The 19,638-nt window shown below is 44.9% G+C and overlaps 1 protein-coding gene across 1 annotated transcript in view; it reads left to right on the plus strand.

The window, feature by feature from the left end:
- Window positions 1-19,638, plus strand: part of LOC137546384 (EF-hand calcium-binding domain-containing protein 6-like) — a 147,987-nt gene that overhangs the window by 63,778 nt on the left and 64,571 nt on the right. Inside the window, exons 5-10 of the mRNA XM_068268771.1 lie at window positions 4,605-4,682; window positions 6,784-6,954; window positions 10,527-10,664; window positions 11,428-11,534; window positions 13,426-13,568; window positions 15,971-16,167. Coding sequence (XP_068124872.1) covers window positions 4,605-4,682; window positions 6,784-6,954; window positions 10,527-10,664; window positions 11,428-11,534; window positions 13,426-13,568; window positions 15,971-16,167 — 834 coding nt within the window. The remainder of the gene's footprint in view (window positions 1-4,604; window positions 4,683-6,783; window positions 6,955-10,526; window positions 10,665-11,427; window positions 11,535-13,425; window positions 13,569-15,970; window positions 16,168-19,638) is intronic.

Consider the following 19,638-nt stretch of genomic DNA (forward strand, 5'->3'; position numbering starts at 1 on the left):
GCTGACCCCCAGAGGCCTGGAAGTGGGGTATGTGGCAGCCGATAACGGGGCCAACCTGGTGGCAGCAGTGCAGCAGGGAAACCTCCAGCACATCCCCTGCTTGGCCCACGTGCTCAATCTTGTGGTGCAGCGCTTCTTGCGCACCTACCAGGGGATGAGCGAGCTGCTGCAGGATGCCCGGGCGGTGGTACGCTTTTTCCGCCTGTCAGCCACTGCCTCTGCACTCTTGTCCACCTTACAGCAGCAGTATGGAAGGCCACAACACCGGCTGATCATCGACATGCCAGTTCGCTGGAATTCGACTCTGGCCATGTTGGAGCGGCTGTGTCAGCACAGGCTGGCTCTTAGGGCCTACATGCTAGACCCAAGTGTCCCCAGCAACCAGCAAGTCCCCATGATTACTGCCACTCAGTGGACACTGATGCAGCAAGTATGCCTGGTGCTGAGTCCCTTCCTGGAGGCAACCAAGATGGTCAGTGAGGAGTGGGCCTCTGTGTGCCAGTGGTAGAGTGACCAGACGTCCCGGATTGCCCGGGACACGTCCCGGATTCGGGGTCCGCTGTCCCAGGCTTAATGAGGTCCCGGGAAACGTCCCGCTTTCAGCAGCGGGACGTCCCGGCCTCGGGACTCTGGCCACTCTCTCCTCAATGAACTGGCAGCGGCGTCTATAGACGCCGTGCCAGTTCATTGCCCGCAGCCCCGCTCCAGCCTCCTCTTCCGGTGTCTGTTTCCGACACCGGCAGGCGAGCAGGGCTACGGCAAGATGGCTGCCGAAGCCCTGTACTGGAGACCTATTTGTGTCACTAGTACAGGGCTTCGGGCGCCATCTTGCCGTAGCCCTGTCAGCGCGGGAGAGAAGAGCAGGAGGAGGAAGACGGTCCCGGGACGGAGCAGCGCGCCAGAGGCCGGACACTTCTGCCAGGTGAGTAAATGCTTTCTTTTCCAGGTGAAATGTTTGCCCGCATTGTTTCTTTTCCAGGTGAAATGTTTGCCCGCATTGTTTCTTTTCCAGGTGAAATGTTTGCCCGCATTGTTTCTTTTCCAGGTGAAATGTTTGCCCGCATTGTTTCTTTTCCAGGTGAAATGTTTGCCCGCATTGTTTCTTTTCTGGTGAAATGTTTGCCCGCATTGTTTCTTTTCCAGGTGAAATGTTTGCCCGCATTGTTTCTTTTCCAGGTGAAATGTTTGCCCGCATTGTTTCTTTTCCAGGTGAAATGTTTGCCCGCATTGTTTCTTTTCTGGCGAAATGTTTGCCCGCATTGCGTTTCTTTTCTGGTGAAATGTTTGGCCGCAGTGCGTTTCTTTTCTGGTGAAATGTTTGCCCGCAGTGCGTTTCTTTTCTGGTGAAATGTTTGCCCGCAGTGCGTTTCTTTTCTGGTGAAATGTTTGCCCGCAGTGCGTTTCTTTTCTGGTGAAATGTTTGGCCGCAGTGCGTTTCTTTTCTGGTGAAATGTTTGCCCGCAGTGCGTTTCTTTTGTACTGACATGTTGCCCGCATTGCGTTTATTTTGTACTGACATGTTTGCCCGCATTGCATTTATTTTATACTGACATGTTGCCTATTGCGTTTATTTTCTGGTGTCCGGGGTAACTGTTACTGCATTTATTATTTAATGGTCATAGATGGCTATGTTTGCTGCTTTGTGGTTACGGTATACTATTAGCATCACACAGTTTCTGCACACCCATGATACAAAGTCTCGTTTGTCCACATCATGGCGTAAACACTGCTTTCTTATGCCTCGCTGTTACATCATTACGTTAGCTCCGCCCATACAATGTCATGGCCACGCCCATTTTTTCGCGCGCTTACCTTGATGCTTGATCCCCGTCTGAAGGGGAAGCTGGGAGACTTAATGATGCCATCCACCACCGAGCAACGCACAAGGGAGTTGAAGGAGGCCCTTGTGCGCAGACTACTGGAAGCATTCCCCCAGCCTTCCACCCCCACTGTAACTGCTCTGCCAAGCCAGCAAGAGGTGCCTGCCATTGCCACTAGCAGCACAACAACAACCACCAGCAGCAGCAGCAGCAACTGGCGCCCCGGAGACCTGAAGAGCCTAAGCAAGAGCCTGTATGCAGTGCAGCAGCCCAGAACAGAGGTGCCCGCCACAGCATCCACCACCAACCAGCACAAGCAACGACTGACCACCATGGTGTCTGACTATATGGGGTCATCCAGCGGGCTCAATGACACCGACAGCCCCGTGGACCCCTTGGAGTACTGGGTCAAGAGACTGGACATCTGGAGCGAGCTTTCCCAGTACGCCCTGGAACTCCTATCCTGCCCTCCTTCCAGTGTCCTCTCAGAGAGATGCTTTAGTGCGGCCGGTGGCGTGGTCACAGAGAAGCGCTCTCGGCTCTCCCACGCCTCTGTGGACAAACTCACCTTCCTGAAAATCAACCAGGCTTGGGTGGAAGGTGAGTTCCTGGCCCCTATTGTCGGACACAGGGGGACATGAAGTGGCTGCTGCATGTGCTGTTGTTAACTATGCCTGCCTTTATAAAGACATTTACTACCTGCCTAGTGCCTACCTTGGTTAATTTTTTTGGTGTTATGGTACTACTACCAGTAAGTTGCCATGGTCCTCCTTCTGAGCTGCTGAACTGACCGCCCGCTTTGTCCTCCTGACTCAGTCGCTACTACACTCTGCGTTCACACTGCCCGGGTCGCCGGGTGCATTTAATTTTTTGGCCAGCACTATGACGCTGTGCTACTACTACTGTGCTGCTGCTGCTGAACTGACCGCCCGCTTTGTCCTCCTGACTCAGTCGCTACTACACTCTGCGTTCACACTGCCCGGGTCGCCGGGTGCATTTAATTTTTTGGCCAGCACTATGACGCTGTGCTACTACTACTGTGCTGCTGCTGCTGAACTGACCGCCCGCTTTGTCCTCCTGACTCAGTCGCTGCTACACTCTGCGTTCACACTGCCCGGGTCGCCGGGTGCATTTAATTTTTTGGCCAGCACTATGACGCTGTGCTACTACTACTGTGCTGCTGCTGCTGAACTGACCGCCCGCTTTGTCCTCCTGACTCAGTCGCTACTACACTCTGCATTCACACTGCCCGGGTCGCCGGGTGCATTTAATTTTTTGGCCAGCACTATGACGCTGTGCTACTACTACTGTGCTGCTGCTGCTGAACTGACCGCCCGCTTTGTCCTCCTGACTCAGTCGCTACTACACTCTGCGTTCACACTGCCCGGGTCGCCGGGTGCATTTAATTTTTTGGCCAGCACTATGACGCTGTGCTACTACTACTGTGCTGCTGCTGCTGAACTGACCGCCCGCTTTGTCCTCCTGACTCAGTCGCTACTACACTCTGCGTTCACACTGCCCGGGTCGCCGGGTGCATTTAATTTTTTGGCCAGCACTATGACGCTGTGCTACTACTACTGTGCTGCTGCTGCTGAACTGACCGCCCGCTTTGTCCTCCTGACTCAGTCGCTACTACACTCTGCGTTCACACTGCCCGGGTCGCCGGGTGCATTTAATTTTTTGGCCAGCACTATGACGCTGTGCTGCTACTACTACCACCAGTATGTTGCCGTGGTCCTTCTGTGCTGCTGAACTGACCGCCCGCATAGTCCTTCTCCTGACTCAGTCGCTACCACCACTGCACTCTGCGTTCACACTGCCCGTGTCCACTGACAACTCTGCTGCGATGTCATTGCTAATTGCTGCAAAAAAAAACAAAAAAAAAATTACAAAAACCTCTCTGGAGCCTTTTTGCCGTCAGCCACTCATCCTCCTCCAGCGGTACCTTCGCCGCCAAGTGCCATTGGAACTCGCCTTCACCTCTTTGACTGCTTAACGCATATATCCCTTTTTAAAACCACTTATTACCAATTAATAGCCCCATTTAAAGTGTTGATTTCACTTTAACATCCATTTTCTCTAGAAAAATTTTTTTGGGGGGAATTTTTTATGTTGAAGTTATGTTGCCCCTTATCACCTCGATAATCCATGCTATTTGGGGGACTGTAGCATGTATGGGGGCTTTGTTATTAACGTTAAAAGAAAATCCGCCTCCGGGCGTGAATCCGCGCGTGATTACGCCATTCACGGGAAAAAATCCGCGTGGTTGCGTGGACGCGGACGAAAATCCGCATGCGGCGGGGCCAAATGCGGATTTTTTTTTGCAACCACACGGATTTCCGAATTCGTGGATGAGGCACATCCGAGCATCCCTGCAGGGGGGTGGAGGATGGATGAGGCAGTGACCCTTTGCCTCTGATTACATTGTGACAGATAACTTATCTGTCACAATGTAATCAGAGGCAAAGGGTCACTGCCTCATCCATCCTCCACCCCCCTACCTAGTGTGTCCCCCACTACCCTTTAGATTGTAACCTTGCAAGGGCAGGGTCCTCCTCCTAATGCTTACTGTTTTTGATGCAATATTTGTGCTGCTTGAGACTCTGCAGTACATTTTTTGGTTGTACCTATGTTCCCCTTGTCGTCTTATTGTTCTTTGTAAAGCGCTGTGTAATATGTTGGCGCTATATAAATAAAAAACAAACAAAAAATACACTGGAAGTTCTTGCCATGCATTATGCTGCCGCCTACTGGCTATTAATATTTACCTTGTTGTTATCACAGAGATGTCCTGCTCATGATGTTAACGAAATTTCTTGGAAGACTTATAAGCTCCAGACAATTTCAGCAGCTTCTTTTAAGGTATGGTACTAAAAGTGTTATTAGGCATGACGGTTATACATCACTTGCAGTTACTTTCTTTTTCATTTCTTCTTTTTCATTTTCATACTTTATCATCAGAAGCATCTTTTATTCTATATACCTGAGTGTGCGCCCACAATAGGTTTATGTTTACAAATCATTCAATGAATAGTTTAGGAGACTTTTCTTGCGTTAGAGATAAAATCCACTAAAACTGCTATGGAAGTACAAATGCTGTAGTGTGATCATTAGTTGGTGCTGTGGTGGTTCCACTCACTGTGGCTGCTGCTAAGCTGAATAACCATGCAGGAATCTTAAAGCGGACCTGAGCTCAGAACTTCCTCTCTGCTCTAAAAGATAAACAACATAATAACCTTAAAGAAAATACTTTCTTTGTTACAGCTGATACAAATCCTGCAATACATCTGCAGTCTGTCTATTTCCTGCTTTCATGGAAGCAGACATAGAGTTAACATCCTGTGTATACAAATTAGCTGCTCTGCCGAGGCAGCCAGCTGACACAGCTGAGAGATCAAATTACAGTTGTGATTAGTCACAGATGAGGGGGAATTAGACAGAGTAAACTCTCTAAATACATACAGGGTACATTTCTTTATGTTTTCCTTCTGTCCTGTGCAAGAGTTCAGGTCCACTTTAAGATACCCATATACACCAGAAAACAAAGCTTCTGCTGGAAGACATCTCCATAAACATAAATGCTGGGATCAGCCAAGTGTTTGGATTTATGTGTAGAAGTGCTTAGCCAGCAATTATCTTCTGTACTCATAGATCTGTAACAGGTGTGGCTGAATGTGGCTGGATCACGTGACTACTGTCTCATGTCTGTGTGTACCTTCTTTATTCCCCTTAAAGAATTATTGGCAAAAAAACTGGAATTCCCAGCTCCTTACCATTCCCAACAGCTAATGCTAAACCAAATGAGTATTTCAAGCATTATCAAATTTTGCTTGTGGTTGGTTTACTTGCAGATATGTTTTTGTCTGATCCAACCAGTTATAACCAGTTGATATGACAATATAATGTTTTTACAGCGATCATCTATCCAATGCAACCTCATCTGCTTGGGAAAATAGCATAATGGGCATGTTAGATTTATTCAGCCAATTGCTCTTGTATTCCTCTCTAGAAGCTGGTGAGTATCCTCCTTCCTCTCTATTCAAAGAGCTGCCGGCAGAGGTTGAGTTTCTTCCTCTACACCAGGGGTGTAGAACTTAAACACAAAGTGGGCCGAAATTGAGCTCTGGGACCAAGTCGCGGGCTGACCTCTATGTCATGTGGCCACTTCTCTCCCTTATGAAATTACCTGGTGTCTAATAGCCCCCCTCCATACCCTATACAGTTCCCTAATATTTACTGGTCCTCCCTCCCTCATCTATACAATTCCCTGGTGTTTAGTGGTCATCCATCCCCTATACAGTTTCCTGGTGTTTAGTGGTCCCCTCCTTCCCCTATACAGTCCCCTGGTGTTTAGTGGCCCCCTCATTCCCCTACACAGTTCCCTGGTATCTAGTGCTGCCCCCCTCCCCATATGACATCCCTGGTGATCTAGGTTTTACCCTCCAACATTAGATGCTCTGGTGATCTACAATGGGCCAAACATAATGCAAAATGGGGAATCCACCTGAGGGCCAAATCTGACTCTACACCGAGTCATCACCCTACCTCACTTACATCACGTGACCTCACCCACCTCTTCTATCTGCTTCCTATTGTAACACATGAAAAGGAGCTGGGTGGGTGACAGTCACAAAGGAAGTGGCAACTCAGCAAGCTAGGAAATAAAAAAAATGTAAAGCAAACCATCCATTAAAAACGGAACTAGGGATTTAACCTTTTGAAAGAAGGCAGCTAGAGATTTGGGCCTTAGTAAATCAAATTCCCTCTCTTTAGTGATGTTGATTTCCCCGGGCCTGGTCCTGGAATCATGGAGGCATTGGATTTCTGGGGGCATTAATGTCATACGAGATGTTATAGTTGAGGGTCACTTGATGTCCTGGTCTGAGGTATACAATATAGTATAATAGTATACAATATAGTATATACAGTTATCAAGATTATGGTTGCATTTTTAATCTTTCAGATTGCAGCTTCATGAGAAAACAATAATAAAATGTGAAGAGCTGTATTCAGCAATAAGGGACCCAGTCCCATCAGGAAGACCGACATGGTTGGATCCCGTCAACAGGAAAACAGATGACAAGAGGTCAATGACAGCCTCCCAGGTCCACACACAACTGAAGTCAAAACATGTGTAAGTTCAGCTTCCTTACCATCGTGTGTGAGGTACAGATCAGGTTCATCAGTGGTCCTCAAAATAAGGCCCACGGGTTGAATGTGGCCCCCTGAGGCTTTTTTTACTGCACCTCCCACACACAAAATGTTTTACTTATAGATGCAGTCAGCTACATTTTTAAATATTGTTGAATCAGAATCAGAATCAGAATCAAATTTATTTCGCCAAGTACAACGGGGGTTGTACCCGGAATTATTTTTGGCTCATACAGGGTCGGAGATGGTACAAACACATGCAGCAATTCAACACATACAATCAGGTACAGTAGTACAAGTAAGCATATACCTATATATACACATGTCACCTATAACTGTAGTGAAGGACGCGTGGGGAAATCTGGAGTGCTATGTGAGGGGAGCAGCCTGCCGACTATCCAGGGCCGGCGCTACCATTAAGGCAAAGGAGGCAGCTGCCCCAGGGCCCCAGAGCTTGTAGGGGCCCCCAGTGGCTACAAGAGGAAAAAAAAATTTTCAAATCGGCCTTATAGTTTTTGAGAAAATCGATTTTAAAGTTTTAAAGGAAAAAAAAAACACATTTAAAAACCTGCCGACTTTAATGGTTAATAGCAAATCCACCTTAAATGCTAGAAACCCTAAATTTGCAGGATATGTTAAGGAGATCATTAGGAATAAGAGGAAAAAACAATTTTTCAAAAAGACCTTATAGTTTTTGAGAAAATCGATTTTAAAGTTTCGAAGGAAAAAAGTATACTTTTAAATGCGGTAAATGTCACTTTTAGTAGCAAACCTAACGGTAGTGTAATTTTACATGCATCAAACGAAAGCGCAATAAATTTCCTGACGGGGTTTCCAGGGGGTCTATACGCAGCTGCAGCGCTTTGGCCAGGGATCGCTATACAGCCGCAATATGGCTGTATGAAGATCCCTGGCATTTTTTCCTATTTTCCCAATTTTTTTTTTTTATGTTTAGTGTGTGGGAATTTAAAAAAAAAATTATGTGGGGTCCCCCCTCCTGAAAATTTTTAACCCCTTGTCCCCCATGCAGGCTGGGATAGCCAGAATGTGGAGCTCTGACCGATTGGGACTTCACACCCTGACTATACCAGCTGCAAAAAAGGTCCCCTAATGCCGATTTTTGTTCCGGGGTATATGTTGGGGGGGCCCCCCAAGTTTATTTTGCCCTAGGGCCCCATTGTTGCTTAAACCGGCCCTGCGACTATCGACGGCGCTCACTCGCTCCACAGCAGTTCCAGATGCCCCGCAGTGTGTCCTGGAAAGTGTGGAAGAGGAAGAGAGAGAGAAAGGATAGCTAAGAGAGATGAAGAGAAGACCAAGGCAAGAAGAGAGAGAGGCAGAGTCCATGGGCTGCAGATTAAAAAAACACCCCTGGATCCGGCCCTCAGTCCAGTTGATGTGCAGGGATCTCTGGTGGATGTAGGCAGATGGGACCCCGTGCTTCTGGCCGCTGAAGCTTACAGAGAAAGGACCAAGCTCCAGGGTCCATGGGGATCCAGGTAAACAAAAGGATCCTCCGGCCTTGGTGGATGTGGCCTGCCATGGCGTGTCCCATGTGCAGTGAGAGGCTGGGAGCATGGAATGGAGCAGCTGTGACCCCCGATGTGCGGCGACCTGAGTCCGTTGGCAGCGCCTGCTAGCTGTGAGTGGTGGGGAAATGGCCGTAAGATCCTTCCATGCTTTCACCTATCCTCAGGGCTAGGTGGTGGTGCTCACAGGCGTGCTGGAGGACAGGGACCCGTGGGATGGCTGGAGCCCTCAAGGCAGCTGGTGATGCGTCGGGGTGACTGATGACCACTTGTCCTGGAGCTGGTCTTCTGGTGACTGGAACTAGGCCTTCCAGGGCTTACGGGGAACCAGGGCTGCTGTGTAGGCTGGTCTTGATGGCCTGGTGGATAAGAGCAGATGGGTACTCTAGAGCTGCACTGTGATGCTGGTGACTATTAAGGCTCGGTGGTGGGGAGCAGAGCCTGGCTTGATGAAGCAGGAGAGGAATTGGGGTGAGCGGAGGTGCACATACCCTACGGGCTGCAGTGGTGGAGCGGCCGCGGCCTTGATTCTCAGTGCCCATAAGGAGCAGAACAGGGAGCAGGGTGAGTGGTGGTGTACATACCATCCGCATCGCAGCGTTGGAGAGGCCCCGCATGTTTCTCCGGGGTGTAGTGGCCCTCAGTACATGGCAGGGTACGCATATAGAATAGCAGAGCTGGCACCACCCATCCACATGGAAGCCAGAAAGCAGTAATTTACTGGTTTCCAATCAAATGCCAGATCAGGTGACACTGCTATCCAATTGGACTTCAGGTTGTCACCTGGGTATGCTGCACTGTCTGGCCCGCAAAGACTTCTACATCATTTTATGTATGATGTAGGCCCCCCAGCAGTCTGAAGTATATTGACCCGGCCCTCGACCCAAAATGTTTGGGGACCCCTGAGTTTCATGTTCCCAGTGTGTCCAACAGGCAATGGGGAAAATATATAACTACCCAGTCTGGTTTTGGCACTGTAATACATTTAATTTCTGCATATTGCTTACTTGTTGCTGAGCAGTGCCTGAGCTACGACAAGAGTTCTTGACCACTGTTTTCTCTGTGCTGTACCGGCCTTAAGGTGCCCATTAATGGTGTAATCTTCTGAACAATCGACCGTACGATCGATTGGATCGGGTACCATTAATGATGAATCTGAATTGCGGAACAATTCTTTCAATCTGATCGGATTGCTTACCATTTTTCGCTCCACTGGAGGATCCAAAGGACAGTTTCCAATCAATTGTAATGATCAGATCGGATGGCCGATCTGTAAATTGGATAGTTAATGGGAAGCTTTAGGCTAACTTCACAGTAGGTGCATTGCATAATGCCAGAGACACAACGTGGACATAACACGATGTGCGCTCTGCACTTTGTAATGTGCACATTGTTGTTCATAGCATGAAGATTGCTATGGTAACATACTTATTATCGCACTCATCATCCACAAATACACTGTAGAAATTATGTGGATCACATAGTTTGTAACAACCCACAGATGTGAACGTACCCTTAAAGTGGAACTACTGTCAAAATTTCCCCTAAAGTATTAGCCAATAGCCATACCATAACAACCTGTAAGGTCAAACAATTATTGTATAAAGTACTGAAAAGGTTAAAACAAATGAAAGGGTAAAAGGAAAAATAACAGGAACACCAGGAGCCTGATTTGGTGCAGTATTGTCAGTATTAGATGGAAGATTAATGGTGTTTCAGTGGTAGAAAACTCACAATTTCTGGTTGCTAAACTCAGCAACCTTTTATAATAGCATGTCACTTGCTTAGAATGAGCATGCAGATCAGAGGCTTTGACTGGTATGACTCCATTAGATGCATGCTTGTTGCAGGTGTGTGACTGAAAGATAACTAAAGCCTAAAGCTCAGCATGACAGCCAGGGAATGAAGATAGCAGCCTCTGTATTCCTCTCACTTCAAGTTCCCTTTAAGACAACTATAAATAAATATGCTGAATTTTAAACAATAATAAATCATATCTTAAATACACTGTCCTCTTTGATAACAGATTTACGGAACTTTCAGTGCTGTTGTTGGGGAAAATGGCGGCTGGAAGTGCGAGGATCTTACCCCCGGAGTTCAGAGATCTGCTCACACAGCTTGGATTCTTCATGGAGGATTCAGAGTTCAACAAACTTTTCAAAAGGTTTTCACTTTCTATTATTTAGAGAAACTTTCAGTGTATCTTTATCTTAATACATGTCTAAATTGAAGGTGTAGGTACCGTATAATATTCCTAACATGCTCATAATGGTAAGATCTGAGCATGGTGCTCACAATGGGAAAATAAAGCATAGTTAGATGAGTGTCTAGAGATTAGCTTTAGGCCGTTTTTCCACCTGATTTTTGCATAGCGGTGCGATGCTCCAGCCACATCCCTCCGCAACGCAAATGATGACAATCATATGACCCAGCGGCAGAGTGTGGCGGCAGGGTCATATGCATAGCTCCGCCCCCCCCCCCCCCATTCAGTGATGTACTCCATGCTGCTCCCTGCTACAAATGCAAATAATTTTGAAGAATAGATGAGAAATTATCACCTAGGAGAAAACTTAGGAGAAAATAATTTTGAAGAACAGATGAGAAATTATCACCTAGGAGAAAACTTAGGAGAAAAGTGATTTGCATATGGGCCTGAGTCTCAGTTCCTTATTACATTAGTTGATGCAAATTCCATTGCAACTAGAGACCTCTACTGGTGAAAGAAAAGTAAGCAGTTGCTCAAAACTCCAGTCGTTTATAAGTATATGAACCATGTGAAATGCTGCTATCTGGAGAATTTCTTTGCATTTTATTAAAAAAATAAAAAATAAAAGATGCTGTATGTTGTAAAGTGTAAGAGTTGCATGTGTTACACCTGTATGCTTGCACCTCTTCTTATCAGACATTCTGCATTTATTCTGTGTTAGGTATGACACTGATGGAACTGGTGTAATTAAGGGAGATGTACTACTGAAAAGACTTGGAAATGAAATCCGAAATCAGTCTTCTAGCAATCAGCCTTCTAACCGAAAAGGTAAGAGGACAACAACGGAAAGATGAGATCTTTATTGCTGCTCAGGATAGACTGGAGAGGGGCAGAATCTCTGGCTTTATTTGTGGTTTTTTTTCAGTAACATTCAATGCTTTATTGTCATCCAGTGGGAAAACAGTAGATCCTCTAATGTGAATACAGGCAGCAGTAAAGTCTGTGTGAACTAAGTAAAAAAATAAAATAAAAACCATCACAGACAGTGCTTTAACTCATCTGTTTATGACCTTAAAAGCTAGGCACACATCCAGAATCACTGGTCTACTATGAGTTTATAGCCTATAAATAATATAGAGCCGTATTAATTCAAAAGTTATACCTCCTTTGTAAGTTCTTGCTCCTCATTGGTGTAATGCATGGATATGGCTCTGTGTAGTAGGGTTTAGACCGAGTAGCTCACTGTAGCTAGATAGTTCGTGGTGAACCAGAACTACCAGAATGTTATTTGGGGCTCAAAGAGACGAAAAAGCCATCTGCACACCAGTGTCCCAGGTTGTATGTGCCTGGCTCCTAGGGGTACAAAAAATGATTTGCATATTCTCAGCAAGGAGAAGGATATTAAGGATAATAAAAATCTAACATGGGCTCCACCCTGTTAACCCTTTTAAGTGTCTTTTGAATATATCAAATAAAAAATATTTGACATTTCAAAAAGCCCTATATACAGTATGCCGCACTTGAAAATGTTTTTACTAGTTTTTGTATTATAAGGAGAAAAAACAACATGCACACTACGGTAATTAACTGCCAATGGCAGCCCTTCGGCTAGCCTTCCATCTGCAGATTTGCATGTATGCATTGTAGACTATTGTCTAGCAGTGCAGGTTTAGCAGACATGATGTGAGTGAGTTGGTGAGCAGCAAGAGGCGCCTGGCTCTTCTACTGACCATATATGCTATTGCTCTGTTGTTATTGCCTGATGAAGCGGGATCAAACCTGCGAAACGCGTTGCATATTTGGAGTTCATAAATAAAAATAAATATAAAATAAAAATAAAATATATTGACTGTCTTTACTACAGTCATTGTGTGTCTACTTGGAGGAGGTAAGTCCACCACTACCTCCTCTATTTACCAAGAATTTGTTTTTTTTAAGCTCATTTAGCTTCCTTTTATCCTTTTGGCGCCTCTGTTCTCCTGCATAATGGTGAGAAGCAAGGGTGCAGTAAATGAGTTAGCTACATTCTGTGTAAGTTGCCTTCTTAAAACAGAAGGTATTTGTGATAATTTAGCTTTAAGTGAGCAACTGTGGTTATTCACAATGCATCACTACTGAATATGTAAATGCACAGGTGCTCACTTAAAGTTGAACTATAGCAAATACCTTCTGTTTTAAGAAGGCAAATTACACTGAGCGTTGATTTTTAGTAGGAGGGATACTTTTTGGTCTCTTTTAATCCCCTATACTTTCCTAGAGGTTTTGGGTCACCCCAAGATGCTCGGGTATTCTGCTCTAAATTCAGAGGTGATTGACATTTCCATACACATAACATTAACCTGAAAACGCCATCCAACCAAACAAGTTTCCAGGCAGATGCCCATCACCTGTTGGCTGCTGTAGCAATTGTTGGTTGTGTAGACAGCCAAATTCATTTTGGATAACCAAATGTTCCTGGGTAGCTTTACACCTCATTCTTGTTTATGTTTTGTTATTTGGCTTGTTTTTTAGTTGACTTACTGAATAAACTTGTTTGACTACTAGGATCTGTGGGTACCGAGTAACCCAGAGAACCACACATAATATAGCAATGATTAATTTGCCAGCTAAAAGCACCAAACTATCCAAAGATTTTAGCTTTTCCAGAGATACTCTTCAATTCGTATTTATTGTGGAAGAAGAAATGTTCTTCTTTGAGTTTCTTTCGTATCCTACACAGAAGCATCTAGAGAAATGACACAGGCAGAGTTGGAAAGGAAGGCCTCCCTCAATATTGAGAAATGGCTGAAGGATAAGTTCAGAGAGGGATTCCGGAACATGAAGGAAGAATTTGAGAAGTGTGACCTTCAACGTATTGGCAAGGTAGGCAGAACATTGCTCCACTTATGAAAGGTGAAAGGATTACAAAGATGAGCACACATAAGCGTACCTCCCAACTTTTTGAGATAAAAAAGATGGACACTTAAGCCTCGCCCCTTCCACACCCCTAATCATGCCCTGGGCACACCCCTAGTCACACATACCATAAAGATTTCATAAGAAAAAGATGCTGTTTTATAATTTAAACCACACTGGTCCTTTCTATCCTGGTTCATTTTCCTTCATACTAACTTTTGAGAATAAGAAATATATAAATTTAAGGGATGGAAATAAAGTTTAGAGGCAATTAAACCCATTTTCCGTAGATAAAAAACATGTATTTACATATGTGCAGTGGCGTAGCTAATGAGCTGTGGGCCCCGATGCAAGTTTTACATGGGGCCCCCCAAGTACTCTATACATAACAATTGATACGGCGCACCAAAACCGGCCAATGGCAACTACAGTGTCAGAGGTGCAAGAAGGGGATGGGGAGCAGCTTGTTAATGATTACCACTATTCAAAGTATCTATAGAAGTAATTATTACCAGCACAGGACCAATAGAGAGCTAATACTGTAGTTGAGGAAGGGCCCTTCGGGGCCCCTCTGGCCCAAGGGCCCCGATGCGGTTGCTACCGCTGCACCCCCTATTGCTACGCCCCTGCATATGTGCGTGAGTCCTGAAAGAGGGACAGAGGGACTGGGGTCCCAGACAGGCACTGTGGTTTCGAAAGAGGGACAGTTGGGAGCTATGTATAAGCATTACATGTATATAGCTGCTCTACTGAATGAACAAAGATGAAGACAGAAGATCATCAGTCCTGGTAATGTCAACTTCCCAGATTCTCAAAGTAAGCAATAAAGATTGGAGATTTGCATGATGCAGAAAAATGCATATATTTAGCTAGTTATGATAATGCTCCTGAGACTTCATAAACTCTATGAGGATGAGAAAGACAGAGCAAGACAAAGGCAGATTCAAGGCTCAGATTTTGTTAAAATAAATATGCAGCATAAAAACAGAAGCTTATTGAGGAAAATAGTGCAAGAAGACAAGTAGTAAGTGCAAAGCATAACTCCCCTGAATACTACTGAGAATCCAGTGTATACTGGTCTGGCTTCAATAAAAAGTGCATCCCGATAGAAGTACCTATTAGTCGCTCGTCATTAACCAATTTTAAAGGACCACTATGACGAAAAATTTTACAATTTACTACATACTGTACATGTAAACACATAGAAATAAGTATGTTTCTTTCAGAGGAAAATGAGCTATACATTATTTTTCTCCTATATTGCTATCACTCACAGTAGTTAGTTGATAGCTGACAGAACTGACAGGTCCTCTTCATGGGGGATTTTCAGTATTTCCCTTATTCTTTACAAAAGCATTCCCTGGAAAGGCATACTTATGAAATAGCCCCAGGGAGATATGGCCGCATGATAAAGCCGATATATGGCTCACCCTGCTCCTGCACAAGTCCTGGCAGCGTTAATTACTATTCCCCCTCCAGGTTCACGTGGATAGTGGGGAATGTGTAATTCAGCTTCCAGCTATAGCTGGCGGCTGAATTACAGTTTTTAAAAGTAATTTGAGCTCCATCTTTTGACAGCGCCCAAGTTACTCCGCTATAGCCGTAATTCCTATTACTGCCTATGGTGGCGCTAGCTGCATCCAAATCTCCTGCGCTGTTTTAACAGTGTTTGCTGGAAAGGATCTATACAAAGATGCAGGCTGCCCCCTACCTGTTTGCACACTATTCTGGCAGTGGGACTGAGCAACTGGTGTCCACTAAGTGGTTTTGAATATAAATAAAACCCTGAGAATCCACATGGGGAGATGGGCTAGTCCAAAACCTGTCAGTTCTGCCTACTGTAAGTGACAGCAACATAGGAGAAAAGTACTTTATAGCACATTTTACTCTGGGAGAAATGTACTTTTTATTTATGTGTTTTCATGTACTTGTAAATCTAACAATTTTTTTGTGATAGTGGTCCTTTAATTACAAAAAATGTAAGATTGTGCATTCTTAGTTTCTGAAAGCTGAAATCTGGTTGGATGTCTTACAAGTAATAAACAATTTCTTTTTTTTCGTTTTTTATTATCTGAGTAGTGCAAATTCGAATGAATTTCTATAAACCATCAGACTTGTAGTGTATTCCCTCATACAGTGCATCTTCTTACACCGCACCACCCTGCAACAGAACACCTCGCTAGCGTGTCTGTCCAGCCTTGGCCATTCAATGTCACCTAAGGGATCGAGTCCCGATCTCCGCCAGGTGACATGCCTCGCACGTGTGTATGAGCCAGGTGGCCAGGGAGTGTATGTTTAGAGAGAGGATTAATTCACTATACCAGAGACAGATGTACTTATAATAATCTGCTTTATTTGTGTTTGTGAAGGTTGAGAAAGAGGACTTTCTTACAGTCTTGGAGAAGTTTGATTTAAAACTTAAAGATGAGCACTTTAACCTGTTCCTGGCAAGATGTGGCCTGGAGAACTCTCTGTCGGGAATCAGCTATATGGACTTTCTAAGGAATTTCCAAGATCGCAGTGAGAAGGGGATCACCCACAAGATACTTTCTAATCCAAATCACAGGTGAGTTTTTTATGGTTGCATTGGTGACATCTTCTGAAATATTAGCTATGACAGGAGACTGGAAATTTATTTTCTCATAAAAAATATAATTTTTAGTTCAGTGATTTATTTTTATGCATGAACTTTGTTCTCTTTAGACTTCAGATTCGAAAAAGGGATATTAAACTGATCTACATAATGGCCCACTAGATGGCACTGAAGACTACATTATGAATGTGCTAACATTGCATAGACGTAGTAAAACAACTCCTGACCTCTGTCTTTCATACTTAGAGCCTGGACAGGCTGTGGTTTTGCTTTGCAACTCAGATGGCTGGCGTTTTATAAAAACAGCACTTGTGTTGCCCTCCATTGCATGGAGTGCTATGAAAATAACATCTACGCTTTATTGTGCAGATAGTGTGTTGCGTTACATCTGCGTTGTACTGCAGGTGTTATGCAATGAAAATATATGCAGCAGTACATATGCAACACATATGTAGGACCTTTTTCTTAGAGGTGGGTCACCACCCAGAGCGCTAGGAGGAGCAGAGGGAGGAGAGGAGGATGCAGGGTGCAGAGGAGCGATTAACTTACCCTCCTGGTCGGGACGAGGCCCAAGCAATACTTCCTTCTTCCTCTTCAGCGTCCTGGTCTCCATAGCTGCTGGACACCAGTCGTCACGTGACCCCGCAATGGCGGTTTACATGATGACTGGCATCCTGCAGCTATGGAGACCAGAACACCGAAGACGAAAGTATTGCATGTGCCTCGTCCCATCCAGGAGGGCGAGTTAATTGCTCCGCTGTGTTCTCCATTGTGGATTCTGGCTGCCTAATATATGTGTGCGTGTGTGTGTGCGTGTGTGTGTGTGGAGGGGGGCACCTATACCAGGCTAACTATACTGGGGGCACCTTTACCTGGCTTCCTATACAGGGGGCACCTATACCTTGCTACCTATACTGGGGGACACCTATACCTGGCTACTTATACTGGGGACACCTATACCAGGCTACTTATACTGGGGACACCTATACCTGGCAACTTATATTGGGGGACTACCTATACCAGGGGCAACTATGGTCGGCTACCTATACTGGGGGCACCTATACCTTGCTACTTATACTAAAAGCACCTATGCCTGGCTACCTATACATGGGCACCTATGCCTGTCTACCTATACTGGGGACACCTGTACCTGGCAACTTATACTGGGGGAACCTATACCTGGCTACCTATACTAAGGAAACCTATACCTGGTTACTTTTACTGGGGACACCTATTCCTGGCTACTTATACTGGGGACACCTATACCTGGCAACTTATATTGGGGGACACCTATACCTGGCTACTTATACTGGTAGCACCTATTCCTGGCTACCTATACTGGGAACACCTATATCTGGCTACCTATACTGGGGACACCTATACCTGGCTACTTATTCTGGGAGCACCTATGCCTGGCTACCTATACTGGGAGACACCTATACCTGGCTACTTATACTGGGGACACCTATACCTGGCAACTTATATTGGGGGACTTATACCTGGCTACCTATACTGGGGGCATCTATGCTCGGCTACCTATACTGGGGGCAAATATACTCGGCTACCTATACTGGGGCACCTATACCTGGCTACCTATACTGGGAACACCTACATCTAGCTACTTATACTGGGGACACCTATCCCTGACTACTTATTCTGGGAGCACCTATGCCTGGCTACCTATACTGGGGACACCTATACCTGGCTACTTATACTGGGGACACCTATACCTGGATACTTATCTTGGGGGGACCTATACCTGGCTACCTATACTGGGGCAACGATGCCCAGCTACCTATACTGGGGCACTTATACCTGGCTACATGTAATGGGGGCACTTACACCTGGCTACCTGTACTTGGGCACCTTTACCTGGCTTATACTAAATGGACACCTAGCTACCTATACTGGGGGGCTAAGTACCACATTGCAAATAACGTTCGAGCCTATGGGGGCGCAATTTTTACACCCTCATCCTGGGCGAAATTTAGCCTAGAAACTGCTGTGCACATGTGTGTGCCCATAAGATAGTGCTGTTTATGAATTGTCTGATGATCTTGTGTATTGCACACTGCTCATTTGTCCCAATAATTACAACGTTTAAATTATGTCCCTATTACAACGTAAGGCGCCAATATTTTTTTGGGAAATAAAGGTGTCTTTTTTCCATTTTGTGTTAGGATTTTCTCACTGTACCCTAGCAATAATTGTAATCCCTAAGTTGCAAAAATAACAATAATATACTCTCATGGCATACAAATACAAAACGTTAAAACCCTAAAGTAACAATTTATGTATTATCTTTTTAATTCTGTCATTTTTTTCACACGCTAATATTTCGGCAACTATCCTTCCAACCTGGAAGGCGAAAGTTTCGGAGTTAAATGAAATGCACCCTGTCCTGCTCTTCGCCTTCGGTGCTTAATTGGTGCTGAATACAGGTTTTTTTCCCAACCACGTGGTGCCGAATTCAAACACCAACGATAGTCTAATTTTCATTCTGGGTCTACACGAAAAGGGCGCCGGTAAAAAAGGGCGCCTGGTGGAGCCCATATATATACCAACTTCGGCTACAAAAAAGGCGCCTGGTGTAGCCCATATAAACTTCGGCTACAAAAAAGACGCTTGGTGTAGCCCATATAAAAACTTCGGCTACAAAAAAACCAAGGCGGCTGGTGTAGCCCATATAAAAACTTCGGCTACAAAAAAACTCCGGGATGTGTTAATTACTATTCCCCCTCCAGGCCGCCATGGATAGTGGGGGAATGAAATAATTTGGCTTACAGTGCTTGTAGCCCATATAAAAACTTCGGCTACAAAAAAAAAAGTCAATAATATGGGCTACAGAGGGGCACCTTACTGTAGCCGAAAAAAATATGGGCTACAAAGGAGAGCCCGCTTGTAGCCGAAAACCTTGTAACCGAAAAAATATGGGCTACAAAGGGGAGCCCACTTGTTGCCTATATCAAAACTCGGGCGCCCTTTTCTACACCTTGTAGCCCATATTTCCAGAAATAACATTGATGTCTATGGTGGCGCCCTTTTCATACAGGCAGCTCGGGCACCCTTTTCAACCGATCCCTTCATTCTTTTTGACCTATTTAACCACAATTGGAAGAAAGTAGTAATAATTATGTATGTGTTCTGAGAGTAAATTCTCTACTTACAGAATAAGAAGACACTGCACTAGTTTTGCACACATGAAATGTCGTATAGGTAAATCTGTGCAAAACTGTAGTACAAATAAGGAGTGGTTGATGACATTTGACCGACACTATTAATAAATAGTCTCCTGTAATGCATACAGCCAAAAATGGCACAGGGAATATATGGCACATGGAGCCGCCGCCAGTGTGTAAAATACTATTTTGCATTTTAATGTTAAAACATTAAATACCGTTTTAATGTTAAAACGCTATTTAATGCTTTAACATTAAAACGCAA

Source organism: Hyperolius riggenbachi, chromosome 1 (assembly GCF_040937935.1).
Source record: "Hyperolius riggenbachi isolate aHypRig1 chromosome 1, aHypRig1.pri, whole genome shotgun sequence".
Classification (NCBI taxonomy): Eukaryota; Metazoa; Chordata; class Amphibia; order Anura; family Hyperoliidae; genus Hyperolius; species Hyperolius riggenbachi.